Source organism: Zeus faber (assembly GCF_960531495.2).
Source record: "Zeus faber genome assembly, chromosome: 22".
Taxonomy (NCBI): Eukaryota; Metazoa; Chordata; class Actinopteri; order Zeiformes; family Zeidae; genus Zeus; species Zeus faber.
In genome coordinates, this window is record NC_137209.1 from 25,040,143 (window position 1) to 25,062,870 (window position 22,728).

At 45.1% G+C, this 22,728-nt stretch overlaps 1 protein-coding gene across 1 annotated transcript; it reads left to right on the top strand.

Annotated features, from left to right (window-relative positions):
* Positions 1-6,428: 6,428 nt before the first annotated feature.
* znf219 (zinc finger protein 219) lies at positions 6,429-20,942 on the top strand (the record flags this gene model as incomplete). Its single annotated transcript, XM_080023623.1, has 6 exons — positions 6,429-8,751; positions 9,040-9,183; positions 13,089-14,281; positions 14,738-14,877; positions 16,371-16,527; positions 20,472-20,942. 6 exons carry the CDS (start codon positions 6,429-6,431, stop codon positions 20,940-20,942), a joined length of 4,428 nt encoding a protein of 1,475 aa, XP_079879749.1.
* Positions 20,943-22,728: the final 1,786 nt, after the last annotated feature.

The window sequence follows — 22,728 nt, forward strand, 5'->3', positions numbered from 1 at the left end:
GTCACAACTGAACCATGGAGCAATGGAAGAAGGTGGAGGTCTCATGAATCACCTTTTCTTCTACATCATGTGGATGGGCGGGGTTAGGGTCCGATCCATGGGGGCTCCACCTCCAACTTTTCAAGATTCAAGATTCAAGAGGTTTATTCGTCACATACATATACATACTTTCATACATATATGCAGTGAAATGTAATGCAACGCACCCGGTGATAACACACAATATGTCCTAGGAAAAAAAAAATTCTAATAGACCAACTAACTGACTCCTTTAACATAATACAGTAAGTCGAATACTTATAGGATAAAATAAAAATATATAGAATAAAATACAATAAAATAAAATGAAATAAAATGGAATAGATATAGGGAATATGCTTATGTATATGGAATAGGCAATTATGTTTATACAGATATGTGCATTAAAGTGACATGTGAATAAAGTGAGGTAGTACTTGGGATAATACAGCACAGTATACAACAGTACGGCGCAGCAATACGGCATCACGAACAACCCTGAACAGTGACACAATATGCGGTACAGTATGCTACATACAGTACAGTAGGTAGTGGAGCCTAGTGCATGGCTCAGTTAGGACCCCTGGTGAGGTCAGCGTTGACAGTTCTGATGGCTTGAGGGAAGAAACTCCGTCTCAGTCTCTCTGTTCTCGCTGTGTGACTGCGGAGGCGCTTGTCTGACCGCAGCAGCTCGAACAGTCCGTTGTTGGAGTGATGAGGATCCTTCATGATCCTACAGCTCTGCTACTACACCTCCTGGTGTATAACTCCTGCAAGGGGGGGAGGGTAGTTCCAGTGGTACGTTCAGCTGAAGGCATCACCCTCTGCAGGGCCCACCTATCCTGAGCAGTACAGTTCCCAAACCAGACAGTGATGTTGCCTGTCAGGATGCTCTCCACTGCTCCAGAGTAGAAGGACTTGAGGATCCTCACCGAGACCCGGAATTTCCTCAGCTGCCTGAGGTGGTAAAGACGCTGCCTCGCCTTTCCCACCAGTGTCTGTGTGTACGGTCCATGTTAAGTCCTCTGTGATGTGGACTCCCAGGTACTTGAAGCTGCTCACCCTGTCGACAGAAGTCCAATTAATCACCAAGGGGGTGTGCGTCCTCGATTGTGATCCTCGCCTAAAGTCCACAATCATCTCTCCCTCGTGTCCCCATAACAGCTGTGAGGTGGAGGCCTGGTGGAGGCCAACTTGCAGGACTTTAACGGATCTGCTGCTGAGGTCTTGGTGCCAGATACCACAGGACACCTTCAGAGTCTGGTGGAGCCCAGGCCTCCACCTCACAGCTGTTATGGGGACACGAGGGAGCGCCACACAGTATTAGTGTTATTAGTGGAGCTTTAATGTTGTGGCTGATCAGGGTGTGTGTATTATATAATAATAGTATATATATTGTACACAGCACAGTATTAGTGTTATTAGTGGAGCTTTAATGTTGTGGCTGATCAGGGTGTGTATTATATAATAATAGTATATATATTGTACACAGCACAGTATTAGTGTTATTAGTGGAGCTTTAATGTTGTGGCTGATCAGGGTGTGTGTATTATATAATAATAGTATATATAGTACACAACACAGTATTTTGTGCTTGAGCTTTATTGTTGTGGCTGATCAGTGTGTATACTGTATACTCTCATTCTTGTAGAGCACAGTGTGAGCGCTCCGCTTTCTGTTTCTCGAGCTTCCTGTGAGATTCACACCATCTAGATGCTAACAGTGCTAGCCCAGTGCATGGCCACAGAGGGGATCAGCTAGCCTAGCTGGTGGCAGCTAGGAGCTAGAAATTAGTAACTAGTAACATTGTTATTCCTTCGTTTAATATATTAATTATTCACTCCTCAAATTTTCATTGTTGCTCATATTCTCAAAATACTTCATGTTTTCATAATACTTCATATATTCATTATACTTTATATATTCATAATACTTCATATTTTCATTATACGTCATATATTCATAATACTTCATATAATCATGATACTTCATGTTTTCATAATATGTCATATATTCATAATACGTCATAGATTCATAATCATATTTTAATCCAAATGCTGTTATGTTGAATTGTTCTTCTTTCATTTTCCAGAGTAGTGACAGAGCAGTGTCCCCCCCTGACAGAGGCTCTGAAGAATGGAATAACACCACGATTCCTGCTGGTCAGTCCTGGTATATACTATTTAAACTATATCAATTACAATATATATAACCCCCGCTGGTCAGTCCTGGTATATACTATTTAAACTATATCAATTACAATATATATAACCCCCGCTGGTCAGTCCTGGTATATACTATTTAAACTATATCAATTACAATATATATAACCCCCGCTGGTCAGTCCTGGTATATACTATTTAAACTATATCAATTACAATATATATAACCCCTGCTGGTCAGTCCTGGTATATACTATTTAAACTATATCAATTACAATATATATAACCCCTGCTGGTCAGTCCTGGTATATACTATTTAAACTATATCAATTACAATATATATAACCCCCGCTGGTCAGTCCTGGTATGTAATATTTAAACTATATAAATTATGACATATATAACCCCCGCTGGTCAGTCCGAGTATATAAGATTTAAACTACATAAACTATAACATATATAACCCCTTGCTGGTCAGTCCTAGAATATAATATTTAAACTATATAAACTATAACATATATAACCCCCTGCTGGTCAGTCCTAGAATATAATATTTAAACTATATAAACTTTCACATATATAACCCCCTGCTGGTCAGTCCTGGTATAGAATACATCAACTATATAAATTATAATATATATATTACCCACCGCTGCTGGTCAGTTCTGGTGTACAATATTTAAACTATATAAATTAAAATATATATAACCCCCTGCTGGTCAGTCCTGGTATGGAATACATCAACTATATACATTACAATATATATAACCCCCTGCTGGTCAGTCCTGGTGCATAATATGTAAACTATATAAAATACAATATATATATAACCTCCTGCTGGTCAGTCCTGGAGTAGACTATATCAACTATATAAAATATAATTTATATTACCCCCTGCTGGTCAGTCCTGTTGTATACTGTAATAGATAAACGATATAAATTATAATATATATAACCCCCTGCTGGTCAGTCCTGGTGTATAATATGTAAAATATATAAAATATAAGATACATAACCCCGATGCTGGTCAGTCCTGGTGTATAATATGTAAAATATATAAAATATAAGATACATAACCCCGATGCTGGTCATTCCTGGTGTATAATATGTAAAATATATAAAATATAAGATACATAACCCCGATGCTGGTCATTCCTGGTGTATAATATGTAAAATATATAAAATATAAGATACATAACCCCGATGCTGGTCAGTCCTGGTGTATAATATGTCAAATATATAAAATATAAGATACATAACCCCCTGCTGGTCAGTCCTGGTATATTATATTTAAACTATATAAATTACAAGATATAAAACCCCCCGCTGGTCAGTCCTGGTATGTAATATTTAAACGATATCAATTACAATATACAGTGGGGCAAAAAAGTATGTAGTCAGCCACCAATTGTGCAAGTTCTCCCACTTAAAAAGATGAGAGAGGCCTGTTATTTTCATCATAGGTATACCTCAACTATGAGAGACAAAATGAGAAAAAAAATCCAGAAAATCACATTGTCTGATTTTTAAATAATGTATTTGCAAATTATGGTGGAAAATAAGTATTTGGTCAATAACAAAAGTTCATCTCAATACTCTGTTATATACCCTTTGTTTGAAATGACAGAGGTCAAACGTTTTCTTTAAGTCTTCACAAGGTTTTCACACTGTTGCTGGTATTTTGGCCCATTCCTCCATGCAGATCTCCTCTAGAGCAGTGATGTTTTGGGGCTGTCGCTGGGCAACACGGACTTTCAACTCCCTCCAAAGATTTTCTATGGGGTTGAGATCTGGAGACTGGCTAGGCCACTCCAGTACTGCAGGATTTGAGTCCCTGGCGGTGTAGTGTGTTACTGATGGTAGCCTTTGTTACTTTATCAGTGGTCTTGTATGTCTTCCATTTTCTAATAATTGCTCCCACTGTTGATTTCTTCTCAACAAGCTGCTTAACTATTGCAGATTCAGTCTTCCCAGCCTGGTGCAGGTCTACAATTTTGTTTCTGGTGTCCTTTGACAGCTCTTTGGTCTTGGCCATAGTGGAGTTTGGAGTGTGACTGTTTGAGGTTGTGGACAGGTGTCTTTTATACTGATAACAAGTTCAAACAGGTGCATTAATACAGGTAAGGAGTGGAGGACAGAGGAGCCTCTTAAAGAAAAAGTTACAGGTCTGTGAAAGCCAGAAATCTTGCTTGTTTGTAGGTGACCAAATACTTATTTTACCGAGGAATTTAGCAATTAATTCATTAAAAATCCTACAATGTGATTTCCTGGATTCTTTCCCCTCATTTTGTCTCTCATAGTCGAAGTGTAGCTATGATGAAAATTACAGGCCTCTCTCATCTTTTTAAGTGGGAGAACTTGCACAATTGGTGGCTGACTAAATACTTTCCCCCACTGTATATAACCCCCTGCTGGTCAGTCCTGGTATATACTATTTAAACTATATAAACTTTAACATATATAACCCCCTGCTGGACAGTCCTAGTATGTACTATTTAAACTATATAAATTACAATATACAGTATATAACCCACTGCTGGTCAGTGCTGGTATATAATTTATAAACTATATAAATTATAACAAAAACCCCTGCTGGTCAGTCCTGGTACATAATATTTAAACTATTTAAATTGATATATCACATTTAGCAGACGCTTTTATCCAAAGCGACTTACAATTATTCAAACACCGACGGACGCAGCCATCAGGAGCCGATCCCCCGATATAACTCCCTGCTGGTCAGTCCTGGTATAGAAAACATCAACTATATAAATTATAATATATATATTACCCACCGCTGCTGGTCAGTTCTGGTGTACAATATTTAAACTATATAAATTAAAATATATATAACCCCCTGCTGGTCAGTCTTGGTGCAAAATATGTCAACTATATAAAATACAATATATATATAACCCCCTGCTGGTCAATCCAGGTGTATATTATATAAACCATATAAATTATAATATATATAACCTCCTGCTGGTCAGTCCTAGTATAGAATACATCAACTATATAAATTATAACATATATAACCCCATGCTGGTCAGTCCTGGTGTATAATATGTAAAATATATAAAATATAATATACATAACCCCCTGCTGGTCAGTCCTGGCGTATACTGTAATATATAAACAATATAAATTATAATTTATATAACCCCCTGCTGGTCAGTTCTGGTATATAATATGTAAAATATATAAAATATAATAGACATAACCCCCTGCTGGTCAGTCCTGGTGTATAATATGTAAAATATGTAAAATATAATATACATAACCCCCTGCTGGTCAGTCCTAATGTATAATATGTAAGATATGTAAAATATAATATACATAACCCCCTGCTGGTCAGTCCTGGTGTATAATAAATAAACTATAAAAAATATAATATACATAACTCTCTGCTGGTCAGTCCTGGTGTATAATATGTAAAATATATAAAATATAATATACATAACCCCCTGCTGGTCAGTCCTAATGTATAATATGTAAGATATGTAAAATATAATATGCATAACCCCCTGCTGGTCAGTCCTGGTGTATAATAAATAAACTATAAAAAATATAATATACATAACTCTCTGCTGGTCAGTCCTGGTGTATAATATGTAAAATATATAAAATATAATATACATAACCCCCTGCTGGTCAGTCCTAATGTATAATATGTAAGATATGTAAAATATAATATGCATAACCCCCTGCTGGTCAGTCCTGGTGTATAATAAATAAACTATAAAAAATATAATATACATAACTCTCTGCTGGTCAGTCCTGGTGTATAATATGTAAAATATATAAAATATAATATACATAACCCCCTGCTGGTCAGTCCTGGTGTATAATAAATAAACTATAAAAAATATAATATACATAACCCTCTGTTGGTCAGTCCTGGTGTATAATATATAAACTGTATCTTCTTCTAAACTATGTAAATTATAATATACATAACCCCCTGCTGGTCAGTCCTGATGTATAGAACATAAACTACAGAAATTATAATGTTTATATACTATACTTCCATTTTCCAGTCTCTGACTTCTTACTTCCTGTTTCTAGTCTCTTACTTCCTGTTTCCACTTATTATTCATTGAAATCCATAAGAGAGATCTGATGAAGGTTGTTTGATAACTTTACTAAAATGATTTGTTCAAAACATGGAAATACTTCACCACCTCTTTCTTTCTCTCTTTTTTCATATTCCTTATTGCTTTTTGTGTGTATTTCCCTTCCCCCCAGAGAATGGATTCTCCTCCAGAGTGTGTGCTGGCTCTGTCCTCTGATCCTCCCCCGTCTCCCCCAACGCTGCCGTCCCTGGATCAGAGTCCCCGGGCCTCACCCCCTTGGGCCTCACCGCCTCGAACCCGGACCTCGCCCCCTCGGACCTCGCCCCCTCTGACCCGCCCCCCGCCCCCCTCTAGTTCCCTGGAGCTGCCCCTCAACAGCCCGGAAGCCTCCCCACGCAGCAGCGACACCACCCCTTACTTCCCCCTCTCTCCCTTCGCTGTAGACCAGGACCAGGACCAGGACCTTCATGATGAGGGGGCGGAAGAGGAGGACCAGGGGGGCGATGAGGACGGGGTGGAGGGCGTCCCTCAGTCCCCCACCCCAGCCGTGGCTCTCTTCCCGGGCAGCGGGGGTCCGGAGACTGGGTGCAGCCCCCCGGCCACGCCCTTGGCTCCGTTGCCCGGGTTTGGGGCCCTGGAGTTGGCGCTGTCCTCTGGGCAGAGCGGCGGCTGCGGCGACGAGCTAGACCTGCAGCTGTTCCAGAAGGACTCTTTGGGCGGGGGGCTGCCGGCAGTAGGCGGGGCGTCATCAGGCCCTGCCCTCCGGTTCCCCTGCCACGTGTGTGGGAAGAGATTCCGCTTTCAGAGTATTCTATCCCTCCACGCCCGGGCCCACAGTCTGGACCGGGACCGGCGGGCCACGGCACTGTACCGGGCCAGGCTTCCCCCAACACATCAGCACCTCAAGGTCCAGCAGAACCATAAGGACCTCACCCAGAACCACCACCACCCCCGCAGCCAGCAGAACCAGCGCCCGCTGCCCGGGTCCCTCACACAGCATCTGGGAGACGAGGAGGACCCCGACGGGGAGCAGCTTAAGGGTCCGGATGATGGGCTTCTACCGGACAAGAACCAGAATTTCCTGCTGAGCGAGAGCTTGACCCCCCCTCTGACAGATGACCCAGTCTCCCTGATGCTGCCGTACAACTCCAGTGCGCCGCCCGAAGGGGAGGTAGCCCCGGCTCCCTCTGCCTCCACCTTCCGCTGCCACGCCTGCAAAGGAAAGTTCCGCACGGCGTCAGAGTTGGCGCGCCACGTTCGCATCCTACACAACCCGTACAAGTGCACATTGTGCCCCTTCTCTGCCAGCCAGGAGGAGCGCCTGGCGGCCCACCTGCAGGAGTGCCACCCCTCCCCTCAGTCCACTGCAGTGCCTCCTGCCTATGGCTCCAGGCCCGTCCTCGCTTCCCCTGACACTCCTGTGCCCACCCCCACACCGACGCCGACCCCCAGCATGCCGCAGATGGTGGCAGCCACCGCGGTGGCTGGGTCCGTCACTCTGCCGGCATTCCGCTGCGACACTTGCGGACAGCGCTTCACCCAGTCGTGGTTCCTGAAGGGCCACATGCGTAAGCACAAGGACTCCCTGGACCACAAGTGCCAGGTTTGCGGCCGTGGCTTCAAGGAACCCTGGTTCCTCAAGAACCACATGAAGGTTCACCTCAACAAGCTTGGGCTGAAAGCTGGGCTGGGGGGCCTCGGTGTGCCCGTGGGGGCTGAGCAACAGGCCAAGAGCAATCAGTCCCTCAATGCCCTCTACTCCAGCCTCCTTCTTGCCCAGCGTGGAGGTGGAGGAGGAGGAGGGAAAGGGGGCCGAGGAAGGACAGAGAGGGACTGTGGAAGTCGAGGTGGGCTGGGCTCCAACAAGTCGGCTATCCTCGGCTACTTGGGGTTGCCCGGTGAAGGGGTCGGGGCCAGCTGCATGGAGAGGCTCCAGGCCGTGGCCCAGGTCGCAGAGATGGGAAACAACAGTGGTGGAAGCTCAGGATCAAGGGACCCAGGAAGAGGGGCAGGAGGTAGAGGAGGCGGGTCAGGGCAAATGGCGGTGTCTGACGGCGGCGAGCAGGTTGCCATGTGGCAGCTGGTGGCGCGCAGCCTGTTGGCGGCGCAGCAGCAGCAGCAGCAGCAGCAGAGGAGCCAGCAGCAGGGCCAGCGAGGCCCAGCTCGCAGCTCTGTGACTGGAGAGGCCGACCAAGTCCGAGCATACCTGGGAGGCCTGGACCCAAGGCAGGAGGCACTTTCAATAGCCCCTGGGGACAGTGGAGGGCCCTGGGAGTGCCCTGACTGTGGAAAGCTGTTCCGGAGCCTCCAGCAGGTTGTGGTCCACGCTCGGGTCCACAGCCAGAGGCCCCAAAAAGGTGGTGCCGGCGGGGAAGAGGGGAGCGCCTCTGTGAGAGGAGGAAGAGTCAGCGGTGAAGTCCACTTGGAGGCCAAACTGCAGAGTGCAGGAAAACAAGCGGAAGCAGCCGGACTCAACTCTGTGATCTCCAGCCTCCACGGTAGATCATACTGTCCTACAGGCAAGGTGTATTAAGCCTGAAACAAGTAACTTCCCAGTGAATACCCCGAAACATAAATGTAACCAGCTCATAAGAATGGTTAGCTTTAGCATTTAGCTTTGAGCCTTCAGAGTCTGGCTGGCATGCTCCTTGATACCAAAACACATGCTCAGTGTTCACAGCAAATACTTTAATTGTCTCTGGCGTTAAGCTGCGTGGACACTATGTTGTTGTCCTGTGGTAGGACCAATATAACCAGTATCTGACAGTTGTTTCCTCTCCCTGCAGGGGAGAATGGCTTGGTGGCGGGGTCCGCCACCTTGGGGTCCAGCAGGGAGCGAGTCCGAGGCTCCGGGGTGAAGGACTGTCCCTACTGTGGGAAGGCCTTCCGCTCGTCCCACCACCTCAAGGTCCACCTTCGGGTCCACACCGGTGAGTTCCAGGACCAGTTCCCGGACCAGAACCAAGGTCTGGACAGAACGACCCTGAATCGCCATGTTTTCACACTGAACTTCCATAGCTGTTAGACCGCATTATGTACTAACCTAGTTCTCACTGTACTAACCTACAAAGCGCAGTGGTTATTACTTATTGTGAGGTTTACATTTTATGATGAATATAAATATAACTATGTAATAACTGTAATAACTAAATGTTGATCTTATGTGTTGATGTGTTTTGTTTCTGTGTCGTGTTGTTTGTTGTGTTGTGTTCTGTGTGTTGTGTACTGTGTGTTTGTGTTGTGTGTTGTATATTTTGTGCTGTATGTTGTATGTTTTGTGTTCTGTGCTGTGTGTTGTGCGCCGTGTGTTGTGCCGTGTGCTGTGTGCTGTGTGTTGTGCGCCGTGTGTTGTGTGCTATGTGTTGTGTGCCGTGTGTTGTGTGCTGTGTGTTCTGTGTTATGTGCTGTGTGTGTGCTGTGTTTTGTGTGTTGTATGTTTTGTGTTGTATATTCTGTGCTGTGTGTTGTGTGCTGTGTGCTGTGCGTTGTATGATGTGTGCTGTGTGTTGTGTGCTGTGCATTGTATGATGTGTGCTGTGTGATGTGTGCTGTGTGTTGTGTGCTGTGTGCTGTGCGTTGTATGATGTGTGCTGTGTGTTCTCACTGTAGTAACCTAGTACTCACTGTACTAACCTACAAAGCGCAGTGGTTATTACTTATTGTGAGGTTTACATTTTATGATGAATATAAATATAACTATGTAATAACTGTAATAACCAAATGTGGATCTTATGTGTTGATGTGTTTTGTCCTGTGTCGTGTTGTTTGTTGTGTTGTGTGCTGTGTTGTGTGCTATGTGTTTTTGTTGTGTGTTGTATGTTTTGTGCTGTATGTTTTGTCTTCTGTGCTGTGTGTTGTGCGCCGTGTGTTGTGTGCTATGTGTTGTGTGCCGTGTGTTGTGTGCTGTGCGTTCTGTGTTATGTGCTGTGTGTGCTGTGTTTTGTGTGTTGTATGTTTTGTGTTGTATATTCTGTGTTGTGTGTTGTGTGCTGTGCGTTGTATGATGTGTGCTGTGTGTTGTGTGCTGTGCGTTGTATGATGTGTGCTGTGTGTTGTGTGCTGTGTGCTGTGCATTGTATGATGTGTGCTGTGTGTTGTGTGCTGTGTGCTGTGCGTTGTATGATGTGTGCTGTGTGTTCTCACTGTAGTAACCTAGTACTCACTGTACTAACCTACAAAGCGCAGTGGTTATTACTTATTGTAAGGTTTACATTTTATGATGAATATAAATATAACTATGTAATAACTGTAATAACCAAATTTGTGTGCTGTTTGCTGTGTGTTGTTTGTTGTGTGTTGTGTGCCTTGTGTTGTGTGCTATTTGTTGGGTGCTGTGTCTTGTGTGCTGTGTTTATGCTGTGTGTTGTGTTCTGTGTGTTGTGTGCTATGTGCTGTGTGCTGTGCGTTGTATGATGTGTGCTGTGTGTTCTCACTGTAGTAACCTAGTACTCACTGTACTTACCTACAAAGCGCAGTGGTTATTACTTATTGTAAGGTTTACATTTTATGATGAATATAAATATAACTATGTAATAACTGTAATAACCAAATTTGTGTGCTGTGTGTTGTGTGTTGTGTGCCTTGTGTTGTGTGCTATTTGTTGTGTGCTGTGTCTTGTGTGCTGTGTTTATGCTGTGTGTTGTGTTCTGTGTGTTGTGTGCTATGTGTTTTGTGCTGTGTGTTGTGTGCTGTGTGTTGTGTACCGTATGTTGTGTGCCGTGTGTTGTGTGCTGTGTGCTGTGTGTTGTATGATGTGCGCTGTGTGTTGTGTGTTGTGTGTTGTGTGCTGTGTGCTGTGCGTTGTATGATGTGTGCTGTATGATGTGTGCTGTGTGTTGTGTGCTCTGTGCTGTGTGTTGTGTGTTGTGTGCTGTGTGCTGTGCGTTGTATGATGTGTGCTGTGTGCTGTATGATGTGTGCTGTGTGTTGTGTGCTGTGTGTTGTGTGTTTGTGCTGTGTGCTCATCATACATCAGGAGCAGCTCTGTAGGTCTCACAATCACACATGACAAGCTGCTCTGGTCTGTAGCTCACACATGAGGTGCCACGCTTTAGGTCTCATATCAGGAGCCGCTTTGAAGGTCACACACCAGGAGCTGTTCTGTAGGTCACACATCAGTAGCCGCTCTGGAGGTCTCACATCACACATCAGGAGCCGCTCTGTAGGTCTCACATTCTTGACATTTCACTGCATATATGTATGGAAGTATGTACATGTATGTATATGTGTACGTGATGAATAAACCTTTTGAATCTTGAAAATTCACACATGACGTAGCTCCGTAGGTCTCACATCAGGAGCCGCTCCGTAGGTCACACATCAGGAGCCACTCTGTAGGTCACACATCAGCAGCCGCTCCTTAGGTCTCACACCAGGAGCCGCTCCGTAGGTCTCCCATCAGGAGCCGCTCCGTAGGTCTCCCATCAGGAGCCGCTCTGTAGATTACATATCAGGAGCCGCTCCGTAGGTCACACATCAGGAGCCGCTCCGTAGGTCTCACATCAGGAGCCCCTCTGTAGGTTACATATCAGGAGCCGCTCCGTAGGTCACACATCAGGAGCCCCTCTGTAGGTTACATATCAGGAGCCGCTCCGTAGGTCACACATCAGGAGCCGCTCCGTAGGTTACACATCAGGAGCCGCTCTGTAGGTTACATATCAGGAGCCCCTCTGTAGGTTACACATCAGGAGCCGCTCTGTAGGTTACATATCAGGACCCGCCGGTCATACATCACACGCATCATCCATATGCTTTGTAGATCTCACGTTGCACCCGAGACATGTCACATGTTCAGGATTATACAACAGCAGGCGTAGAGTTATGTTATTTATATATATATATATATATATATATATATATAAATATATATATATATATATATATATATATTAAACTGTAACAAACTGAGTTATTATTTTCCAAATCGACAAAGAAAAAATAAAATAGTTTCATCTAAACCCCCCCCCCCGCGTGTGTGTGTGTGTGTGTACATACAGTGTTATTACGGTGTTGTTTTACTTACTTTACTTACTTTTGTTGAGCTTTTCCTGTTCAGAAATCCCTGATGAAACACAGACACCTGCAGGTGGAGGCACCACAGCAAATGAGAAACATGAGAAAACAATCACTATCCTATAATAATAATAATAATAATAATAATAATAATAACAATATCAATAATAATAATAATAATAACAATGATAATTATAATAATAATAATAATATTTTATTTATATTGCACAAAACAGAGGTTACAATGTACTTCCCAGATCAAAGACAATCGTTTAAAATGGATAAAATAAATACAATTCTCATGTTAAGGACATTAAAGTCAACCATTAGAAGTCCTGTCTCCATGAGAAGAGTTCAAACAAATACAGAAAGTTTAAAAATAACAGAGATAATAAAAGTGTATACATAAATAAATATAGATTGATAAGCAACAATAAGCAAACCTCAATTTTAACAAACTGATTTTTAAGCTTTTCTTCAAATCAAGCTCAAACTTAGTTAAATCCTGATCCTCCTGCACATCCAGGAGTCTCAGTTTGACCCTCATTAGGCTACCCCCCCCATTTGATCAGATCCAGTCTGAGATCAATATTTTTATCATGATATCTGATTTGAAACTAGGGTCCAAACAGTCATTACTGGACTTCCTCTAATTTCAATGAAACAACAGTTAAGTTAATGTAGTGAGGACCTCCTGGAGCCTCTGCAAGGACCTCCTGGGAGTCCCTGGACTCCAGGTTGAGAACCCCTGCTCTATTCCAGATCTTACTCTTTGGATGTATGTGTGATGTAGTAAAACCTGTCCACTCTCCCTTTCCTCTAGGTGAGAGACCCTACAAGTGTCCCCACTGTGACTACGCTGGGACCCAGTCGGGTTCCCTCAAGTACCACCTGCAGAGACACCATCGGGAGCAGCGCAATGCCCAGTCCACCTCCTCCTCCACCTCCTCTAGCAGCTCCTCCACAAGCCTGGGTTCCAGCCTCCACAGCCTGGGCTCCGGGGCCACAGCTCGCGGGGATGCCCTGGCCAAGCAGCGCCGATCTCCGGGCCACGCTCCAGGGTCCGACGGCCCGACGGAGTCGTCGTCCTCCAGGTACCGCCAGCAGCCCTGGGTCCTGGGGCTGCTGAATGAGCGGGAGCACCAGAAGGCCCTGACCGCCCTGAGGGAGGTGGACCTGGAAACCCAGTACAGGTACCTGTCTGGGGTCATGGGGGCCCTCTACCAAGGCGGCATGGTAGATGGAGGCTGGATCAGGGAGTCCCCACCACCAAAGACCCCCAAGGTGTCCCGTCGCAAGCCCCTCACCACAAGCCGCATGGTTCACCCCTCCAATGGGAGCGACAAGGACGCGTCAGGGTCTTCCACCCAAGGGCGCGGATTCGAACCCCTCGACCTGTCCCGCCGCCCCTCCCCTAGTCCTGGGGGGATGGAGGAGGACGGGATGCCGGGTTGTGTTGATGGAGGGGGTGCCATCAGTGGAGAGGACACCCTGAATCAGTGCTTGTTCTGTCCCTTCCGCACTTCCTCCACGGAACTAATGGCCATGCACCTCCAGGTCAACCACACCAGTAAGTCCAGGCGGAAAAGAGGCTCCTTGGCTGCCCTGGAGGAAGGCAGACCCCCAAAGCCCCCTCAGCCACGGGTGGACCATCCAGACCCCGACCCCATGGCCATATGGAGGTATGTGAGCCAGGCTGAGGACCAGGAACTGATGGCGGAATGGGCCTCGACCAGAAACCAGATCCACAACGGGTTCTCTGAAGACCTCTCAGAGCCCCTGGAGAGCATGCTCTACCACCAGGCCTCCGCCCGGGCCAGGAGCTTCACCGAAGACCCGGCCTGCGAGGAGAACCTGAAGGGCGATGAGGAGGAGGAGCAGGAAGAGGAGGTGGAGGAAGAGCTGGGGGCTGCAGAGGAGACCAGCAGTCCAGGGGATTCACCGGGGCCGGAGCAGTCCCCCTCCCTGGGCTCCGAGTCCCGGATACGAGATGACGAAGGGGTTCTGGAAAACTACGTCTGACATCAGAAGGAAGGTTGGAGTACTGTAGTCGGATCACAACCCCTGTACGGTACCCCCGGAACCCAACTGGATCCACAGTCACATCCTCTTCTCCCAGTGACGGAAACAAGAGACCGACGAAGCTTTAAGGAGCGAATGAAGGTTGAAATTAGCGCTGCCGCCACATGTGCTCCATGTCCCCAAAACAACTTCCTGTTCTCATCTTGTTCGTCTGCTCCTCCCTCCTCCTTAACCTTGATGACTTAACACGATCAATGCAGTTTTTTGGCCTTCTAGTTTTGTTTACCCTCCCCCACCAGATCTCCACCCAAAGAGGGCTAATGCTAAGCTAACACTGAAGATAATGCTAAGTTGCCCTCTGTCCAAGATTGTCCCAGAAGGTTCTGGATTGTACAGCATTTCTTACACTGGAACCTTCCATCCCTGATGACTGTACTGTTACCGCTAAAGCCAGCAGATGGACTGCACATTGACCAACGGGTGGTTGGAGACCCCCAAACGGCCATTTCTGGTCAGGTCGAGGTCAAGATGGAGGAAGCCAAGAGGACAGTTTATTCCAGGAGCTTTTCCAGGAGAAGAAGCTCCTCAAGGTTTTTTCGTGGTTTGAAAAGTGAAACCAGAAGAGAAGCAGAAAGTGATTCCTTTGTTCTTTTGTTGTTAGTTTATTTTGGTTCGTGGCTGTTCATAAACGTCTGTGAGGGAGACATTTTATCTGAATATACAGTTTTTAAAGATTTAACTATATTGGACACAAGTGGTTTTAGTGTTTTGTGAATAGTTCAATCGTTCAGTCGCCGAACAAACGGACGATAAAGAGGAAGAATGTTCTTCAACGTCCTGGAATGTCCTGGAACATCCTGGAAAATCTTGGAACATTTCCGAATTGTTCTGGAAAGTCCTGGAACATCCTAGAATGTCCTTGGATGCTCCTGGAATGTCCTGGAACGTCCTGAAATGTCCTTGGATGCTCCTGGAATATCCTGGAATGTCCTGGAACATCCTGAATCATTCCTAGAACATCCTGGAATGTCTTGGAACATCCTGGATTGTCCTGGAATGTCCTGGCTCCGAATCAGTGTTTACAGTGGAACGACCGGTGGTGCTGCCGCGTTCTAGAAACAATCATCTGCAGGAGGCACTGAAACTCCTCACCTTTCATCCTTCTCTCTATTCAAAATAGAGAGAAGATTGAAGGAAGGACATGGACTGAAAAAGGAGTAGATTCCTTCTCTTCTTTTTGTTTTGAAGCAAAGAAGACACTGGTAGAGAAAGGGTTAAAACACTAACACGTTGATAGACTTCCCAGTAGAACATGTGTAGCTTTTGTAAAGAACGAAAGAAAACAAAGAAAAAGAAAGAAAGAAAAAAACAGAAAAAAACCTTTTTATGTTTATTTTAAGATGCATTCTGAATATGAATAATAATAATACTGATGTTGGAATGTCTGCAGAGCACTGTGCAAGGTTTCAGTCCCAAAGTAGAATTTTGTCGTTCTTTCTTTTCCTTTATCCAACATGTTTTTCTTCCTTTCCTCTCGTTCGTCCCAGACGTCGGAAACTCAAACCCTAAAGCTGATGCACTATTTGCCTCAAACACTGTGGAATAACATCTCATTTCCACAATAAAAGCGTGTCCCGTAGTTTCGCGTTATGTCGCCAACGCGCCTGGATCACGCTCCATTCCAGGAAACTCGCAAATCTGTGTTTCCGACTCACTAGCGCCCCTTCCTGCCAGACCTTACACCACAAGACCATTCAAATGTAAACACATTAAGACCCACAGAAGTAATAACGAATAGTACTCGTAGTATTACGAGTACTACTTGTACATATATACTAGTACTAGTTCTAGTAGCAGTACTAGTCTTGAACACAAACACGAAGATCCGAGAAATGAAACAGGAAGCTCCACCATTTTGTTTCTTCTCCGTCAACATTGAGCGAGAGTCCGATCCACTGGGGGGCGCTATTGCATTGGTATTTTTGATATGTAACAGAGAGAGGAGTCATACATGTCGGGAACTTTGTTCACCACTGATGTTGTGAGCCACTGTGTTGCCGTGGTGACCGCTCTCTTATCTTAGTGCACTTTCCCAGCAGCAGTTCTGGCTTTCCCAAGGCCTCGTCCTTGATCGGACGCAGCGCCGGCTGTTGATCCGCCGATGGAACGGTGACTGGTCCGACGAGCGGCCAATCGGGACGCGGCCTGGTCCGATGTGCGGCCAATCGGGACGCCGCCAGGTCTGACACGCGGCCAATCGGGACGCCGCCTTACGAACTTTCTTAGCAACTTTCTAACGTAGTTTGTGGTCATGTGTTCATGTTGGTTTCGAGCACCTTGCGTTTGGTTTCTCTCTTGGTGGACGTCCCCCTAGTGCTGTCGCGCAACAACTACTGTCAACGCCACCGTGCCTTCTGTCGCAAGCACTTCCTGGTTGTGAAAGTCACCAAAAGCACTTAGTCCGTATCTGCTTCCTCTCTCTCTCTCTCTCTCTCTCTCACCCCTTCTTCATCTGCACCTTTAATCATCCCTCTTTCAGAAACGAGGGCACAGGAGAGACGTACTGTATGTACAAAATGCACACTTCAATATATTCCTCCACACTGCGCCCCCTGCTGGCCACGAAGAGTCCACCACAGCAATCGGCATCACAATCTTTAACATTGATCCAGTGTTGGTAGAGCAGCATTGGCATGTGTAATAATTATGATTATGAGTTATGACTCATAGTTATCAAACCAAAGAGTTTGATCCAAAATGTCCGTTGGACGCTAAAATAAAACCGTTCACCGCCGTTGCCCCGTCGCCCCGGGCAACCAGGTTTGGCCAACAAGTAAGAATGTTGAAATATGGATTATTATTATTATTATTATTTGTATTATTTGTATTATTTATATTATTATTATTATTATTTCACTATCACTACATTCAACAAAATGCATGGTTACAATGGTTACCACTTCTGGTTGCTGTTGGGTCCTTCTCTCTCTCTCTTTCCTCCTTCACCCTTTCTTTGGCTTTGATTATTTGATTGGCTTTCTCCTTCTCCTTCCTCTTCTCCTCCTTCTTCCTGTTCTTCTCCTTCTTCCTGTTCTTCTCCTTCTCCTTCTTCCTCTTCTTCTCCTTCTTCCTCTTCTTCTCCTCCTTCTTCCTGTTCTTCTCCTTCTCCTTCTTCCTCTTCTCCTCCTTCTCCTTCCTGTTCTTCTCCTCCTTCTCCTTCTTCCTCTTCTCCTCCTCTTCTTCTCCCCCTCTTTTTCGCCATCCTCTTCTTCTTCCTCTTCTTCCTCTTTTTCTCCCTCTCAATCCTCTTTTCCTCCTTCCTCCTTTTCATATTCTTCTTCCTCTCAATCATCTTCTCTTCTTCCTCTCCACCCTCTTCTTCTTCCTCTTCTTCTTCCTCTCAATTCTCTTCTCTTCTTCCTCTCCACCCTCTTCTTCCTCCTCTCTTTCCTCTTCTTCTCCTCCTCCTTCCTCTTCTTCCTCTTCTCCTTTATCTCCATCCTCATCTTTCCCTTCTCCCTCTTCATCCTCGTTTTCTTCCTCTCTTTCCTCTTCTTCTCCTCCTTCCTCTTCTTTCTCTTCTTCCTCTACTCCATCCTCTTCTCCATCCTCTTCTTCCTTTTCCTCTACCTCTCTATCCTTCTTCTTCCTCATCTTCCTCTCTTCCCTCTCCTCCTCCTCCCTCTTCTTGCTCTTCTTCCCCTCATCCTCTTCTACTTCCTCTTCTTCTTCCTCTCTTTCCTCTTCTCCTTCTCCTTCCTCTTCTACTTCCTCTCCATCCTCATCTTATTCCTATTCTTATTCTTATTCTCCATCCTCTTCTTCCTCTCTTTCCTTTTCTTCTCCTTCCTCTTTTTTTTCTCTTCCTCTTCTTCCTCGCCATCCTCTTCTACTTCCTCTTCATCTTCCTCTTCTTCCTGTTCTTCTTCCTCTCCATCCTCTTCTACTTCCTCTTCTTCTTCCTCTCATCCTCATCGTCTTCCTCTTCTTCCTCTCTTTCCTCTTCTTTTCCTCCTTCCTCTTCTTCTTCCTCTTTTTCCTTTCCTCTCCATCCTCTTCTTCCTCTTCTTCTTTTGCTCCATCCTCTTCTTCTTCCTCATCCTCTTCTTCCTCTTCTTCCTCTTCTTCTTTTGCTCCATCCTCTTCTTCTTCCTCATCCTCTTCTTCCTCTTCTTCCTCTCCATCCTCTTCTTCTTCCTCTCCATCTTCCTCTTCTTCTTCTTATACTTCTTCTTCTTCATCCTCTTCTTCGTTTTCCTCTTCCTCTCCTCCTTCTCGCACCACTTGAAGGTGACGTACTTTCCGGTATCGAGGCCTTTATTAGAGTTTTATTTCTTTGATTTGATTTGATTTTTCCGTTTGATGTGATGTCTGTTTGATGCCGTTGAGATGGAAAAACCTTCCTAATGATGATTATTGATTATGATGTTTTATGGCAGCAACGTGTTGTTGGATGTTGTACAGATAGAGAAGTAGAGATGTTGTGTTTTTCAAGCAAGAGCTCGAACCCAGCTGGCCCCGCCCATACAGGCCCCGCCCACTCCTCCCCTCCCTTTGGCAGACGGGAATAAAGCAACCTGCAAATCAAATTTGGCAAATTTTGTCACAAGCAACAGCTGATGGCAACTGGGCAATCACTTCTAGTGTCAGGTTCTGACGACTTAAAAATCTGATCACATTCCATTGTTTAAACATATTCATTGTACACCTTATCTTTTAAATCCCCTTATATTTTAAATCCCCTTATAGTTTAAATCCCCTTATCTTTTAAATCCCCTTAAATTTTAATTCCCCTTATCTTTTAAATCCTCTTATTTAAATCACCTTACCCTTTAAATCCCCTTATCTTTTAAATCCCCTTTTATTTGAAATCACCTGATTGTTTAAATTCCCTTATCTTAAAATCACCTTATATCTTAAATCACTTTATTGTTTAAATCCCCTTATCTTTAAACCACCTTATATTTTAAATCACCTTATTGTTTTAATCCGTTTATTTTTTTTAAATCACCTTATATTTAAAATCCCCTTATTTTGGTTGCCCAGCAGGGGGCGTGGCCAGCCTGTTTGAGCTCTCAGTAGTCGAAGGGAAATCAATCTAACATAGTAGTGACTAATATGACTTTGTTGAAAGATTAAAAACACATTAGAAATAAATAAACACAAACAAAACAACGTTGTTTTCATTTACCTGTTTCTTCAGCGACTTCCTGTTTCAGGGAAAAGTCAGCTTTGTTTTATTGATTAAATAATAGTTTTTCTATCTATCCACCCATCTAATATATATTGTAGACATTTACATTTACATTTACATTTAGTCATTTATCAGACGCTTTTATCCAAAGCGACTTACAAGGGAGAATAACATTCAAGCTACATTGCGACAGAGATTAGTGTAACAACAACATTGGTGTAACAATAAATACTGCAAGGTGGTGCTAAGTAATTGTAGGTTAGGACAGGAGGTACTCACTGAAGAACTGTAGACTGTATATATAAATATATAAACATACAGTGTATGTATGTATGTATGTATGTGTATATATATATATATATATATATATATATATATACACACACAGGTATGCATGTATATATATGTATATGAGTTCTAGCTGCAAGGTTGGGTTGCAGATCAGTAAAAGGAAAAAAAAAATAATGTGGACCACGGCGCCCTCTTGCGGCTCTGAATGGAATTGTCTGAGGCTTTAAGTAAAGGTGTAGTTTTCAATAGTCAATAGATCAACAGTCAATAGATCAATAATCAAGTCAAGTGAAGTTTATTTCTCCAGCCCTTAATCACAGCACAGTCTCAAAAGGCTTCACAAACCCACATTTCACAGATAAATCAACAGCAGCATCTCATAGTCTGAACCCTCATCCAGGCAAAGAAAAAACTGCAAGAAAACCCTTTGGGATAAAAAGAATCAACCTTGAGATGGGACAGAAGGAGGAATCCCTCGTCCAGGATGACCAGGCTGCAGTGGATGCCAAGTGGACAACACCATCAACAATAATAATATAATGTGACAAATCATAGAATACTGCATTTCTATACGATGCAATGTTAATGCTAGACAGTATGAGAGTTGATGTGCTGGTGTAGAGACGCCTTCAGGTCCTCATCAAGTCCTCATCAGGTCCTCATCAGGCCCTCATCAGGTCCTCATTATGTCCTCATCAGGCCTTCTTCGGGTCCTCATCAAGTCCTTATCAAGTCCTCATCAGGTTCTTATCAGGTCCTCATCAAGTCCTCATCAGGTCCTCATCAGTCCTCATCAGCCCCTCATCAGGTCTTTATCAAGCCCTCATCAGGTCCTCATCAGGGTCTCATCAAGTCCTCATCAGGTCCTCGTCAGGCCTTCTTCAGGTCCTCATCAAGTCCTCATCAGGTCCTCATCAGTTCTCATCAACCCCTCATCAGTTCCTCATCAAGCCCTCATCGGGGCCACATCAGGTCCTCATCAGGGCCTTTTACAGGCGTCATCGGGTCATCATCAGGCCCTTATCAGGCCTCATCAGGTCCTTATCAGGCCTCATATGGCCCTCATCAGGCCCTCATCAGGTCCTCATCAGGCTCTCATCAGGTCCAGGGGGGTGGGGTAGAACACAGTGGGTTAATACCCAGAGGTCATGTACCAGTGCTGAGGGGTGAAGGCAGGGTGAGATGAGAGTTAACAGTGAACAATGGTTAACCAAATGCTTGTTAACTATACAAATGAGTCTTAATTCTGGATTTCGACATTTCTACAGGGATAGTAGCTCTGATTTCCATAGCTCAGGTATTCCACAGTTGTTGTTTGCGCTCCAGAGAACTGGGGTGTTCCATAGTTCTGGGGCATTCCAGAGTACTGGGGCATTCCAGAGTACTGGTTGCGCTCCAGAGAGCCAGGGCTTTTGAAATACTGGGCCGTTCCAGAGTACTGCGGCGTTCCAGAGTACTGGTTGCAATCCAAAGAACCGGGGCGTTCCAGAGTAATGGGGCATTCCAGAATACTGGAGCGTTCCAGAGTACTGGGTCATTCCAGAGAACCCGGGACGTTCCAGAGAACAGGGTCATTCCAGACAACCGGGTAGAGACAGAGTACTGGGGCGTTCCAGAGTACAGGGGCGTTCCGGAATAATGGTGTGTTCCATAGAACCCGGTGGCATTCCAGAGTACTGGGTCATTCCAGAGAACCGGGTCGTTTCAGAGTACTGGTTGTGCTCCAGAGAACTGGGGCGTTCCAGAGTACTGGGACGTTCCAGAGTACTGGAGCCTTCCAGAGTACTGGGGGCGTTCCAGAGAACCCGGCGGTGTTCCAGAGTACTGGGTCATTCCAGAAAACCCGGGGCGTTCCAGAGAACCAGGTCATTCCAGAGTATTTAGGCATTCCAGAGTACAAGAGCGTTCCAGAGTACTGGGGCTTTCCAGAGTACTACTAGGGCTTTCCAGAAACTGGCGTGTTCCAGAGTACTGGGGCGTTCCAGAGAACTGGGGCAGTCCAGAGAACTGGGGCGTTCCAGAGTACTGGTTGCACTCCAGAGAACCGGGGCTTTCCATAATACTGGGGTGTTCCAGAGTACTGGGGCGTTCCAGAGTACTGGGGTGTTCCAGAGAACCCGGCGGTGTTCCGGAGTACTGGGTCGTTCCAGAGTACTTTGGTATTCCAGAGAACAAGAGCGTTCCAGAGTACGGGGGCATTCCAGAGTACTAAGGCATTCCAGAAACTGGCACGTTCCAGAGAACCCGGGCGGTCCAGAGAACCGGGACGTTCCAGAGTACACCTAGTGCTACAGAGAACCAAGGCGTTCCAGTGTACTGGGGCGTTACAGAGTACTGGTTGTGCTCCAGAGTACTGGGGTGTTCCAGAGTACTGGCACATTCCAGAGTACCACAGGAGCATTCCAGAGTCCTACTGTGGCATTCCAGAGTACTGAAGCATTCCAGAGTACTACTTGGGCCCTCCAGAGTACTACTGGTATGAAAGCTCCAGAGTACTGGGGCGTTCCAGAGTACTGGGGCCATCCAGAGAACTACTGGGGCGTTCCAGAGTACTGGGGCCACCCAGAGAACTACTGGGGCGTTCCAGAGTACCACTGGGGTGTTCCAGAGTACTATTAGTGTTTTCCAGAGTGCTACTGGGACATTCCAGAGTAGTACTGGGGCAATCCAGAGTACTACTTGAGTGTTCCAGAGTACTACTGGAGTGTTCCAGAGTAGTATTGGGGCCCGAGTGAGAATGCTCTTGAGCCTGGAGACTAAAATGAATGTGTTAATAATATAATATTTGAGCTTAATGATGTTCAGAATACAGGGTTCCAGGGTTGGAAACAGCTCTTTCACAAGATTTCCAGGGTTCCAGGTTTGGAAAGAGCTCTTTCACAAGATTTCCAAGGTTCCAGGTCTGTTTTGCTGCATTTACCAACTTTGAAGGAGTTTCAAGCTACCTTAGTGTCTG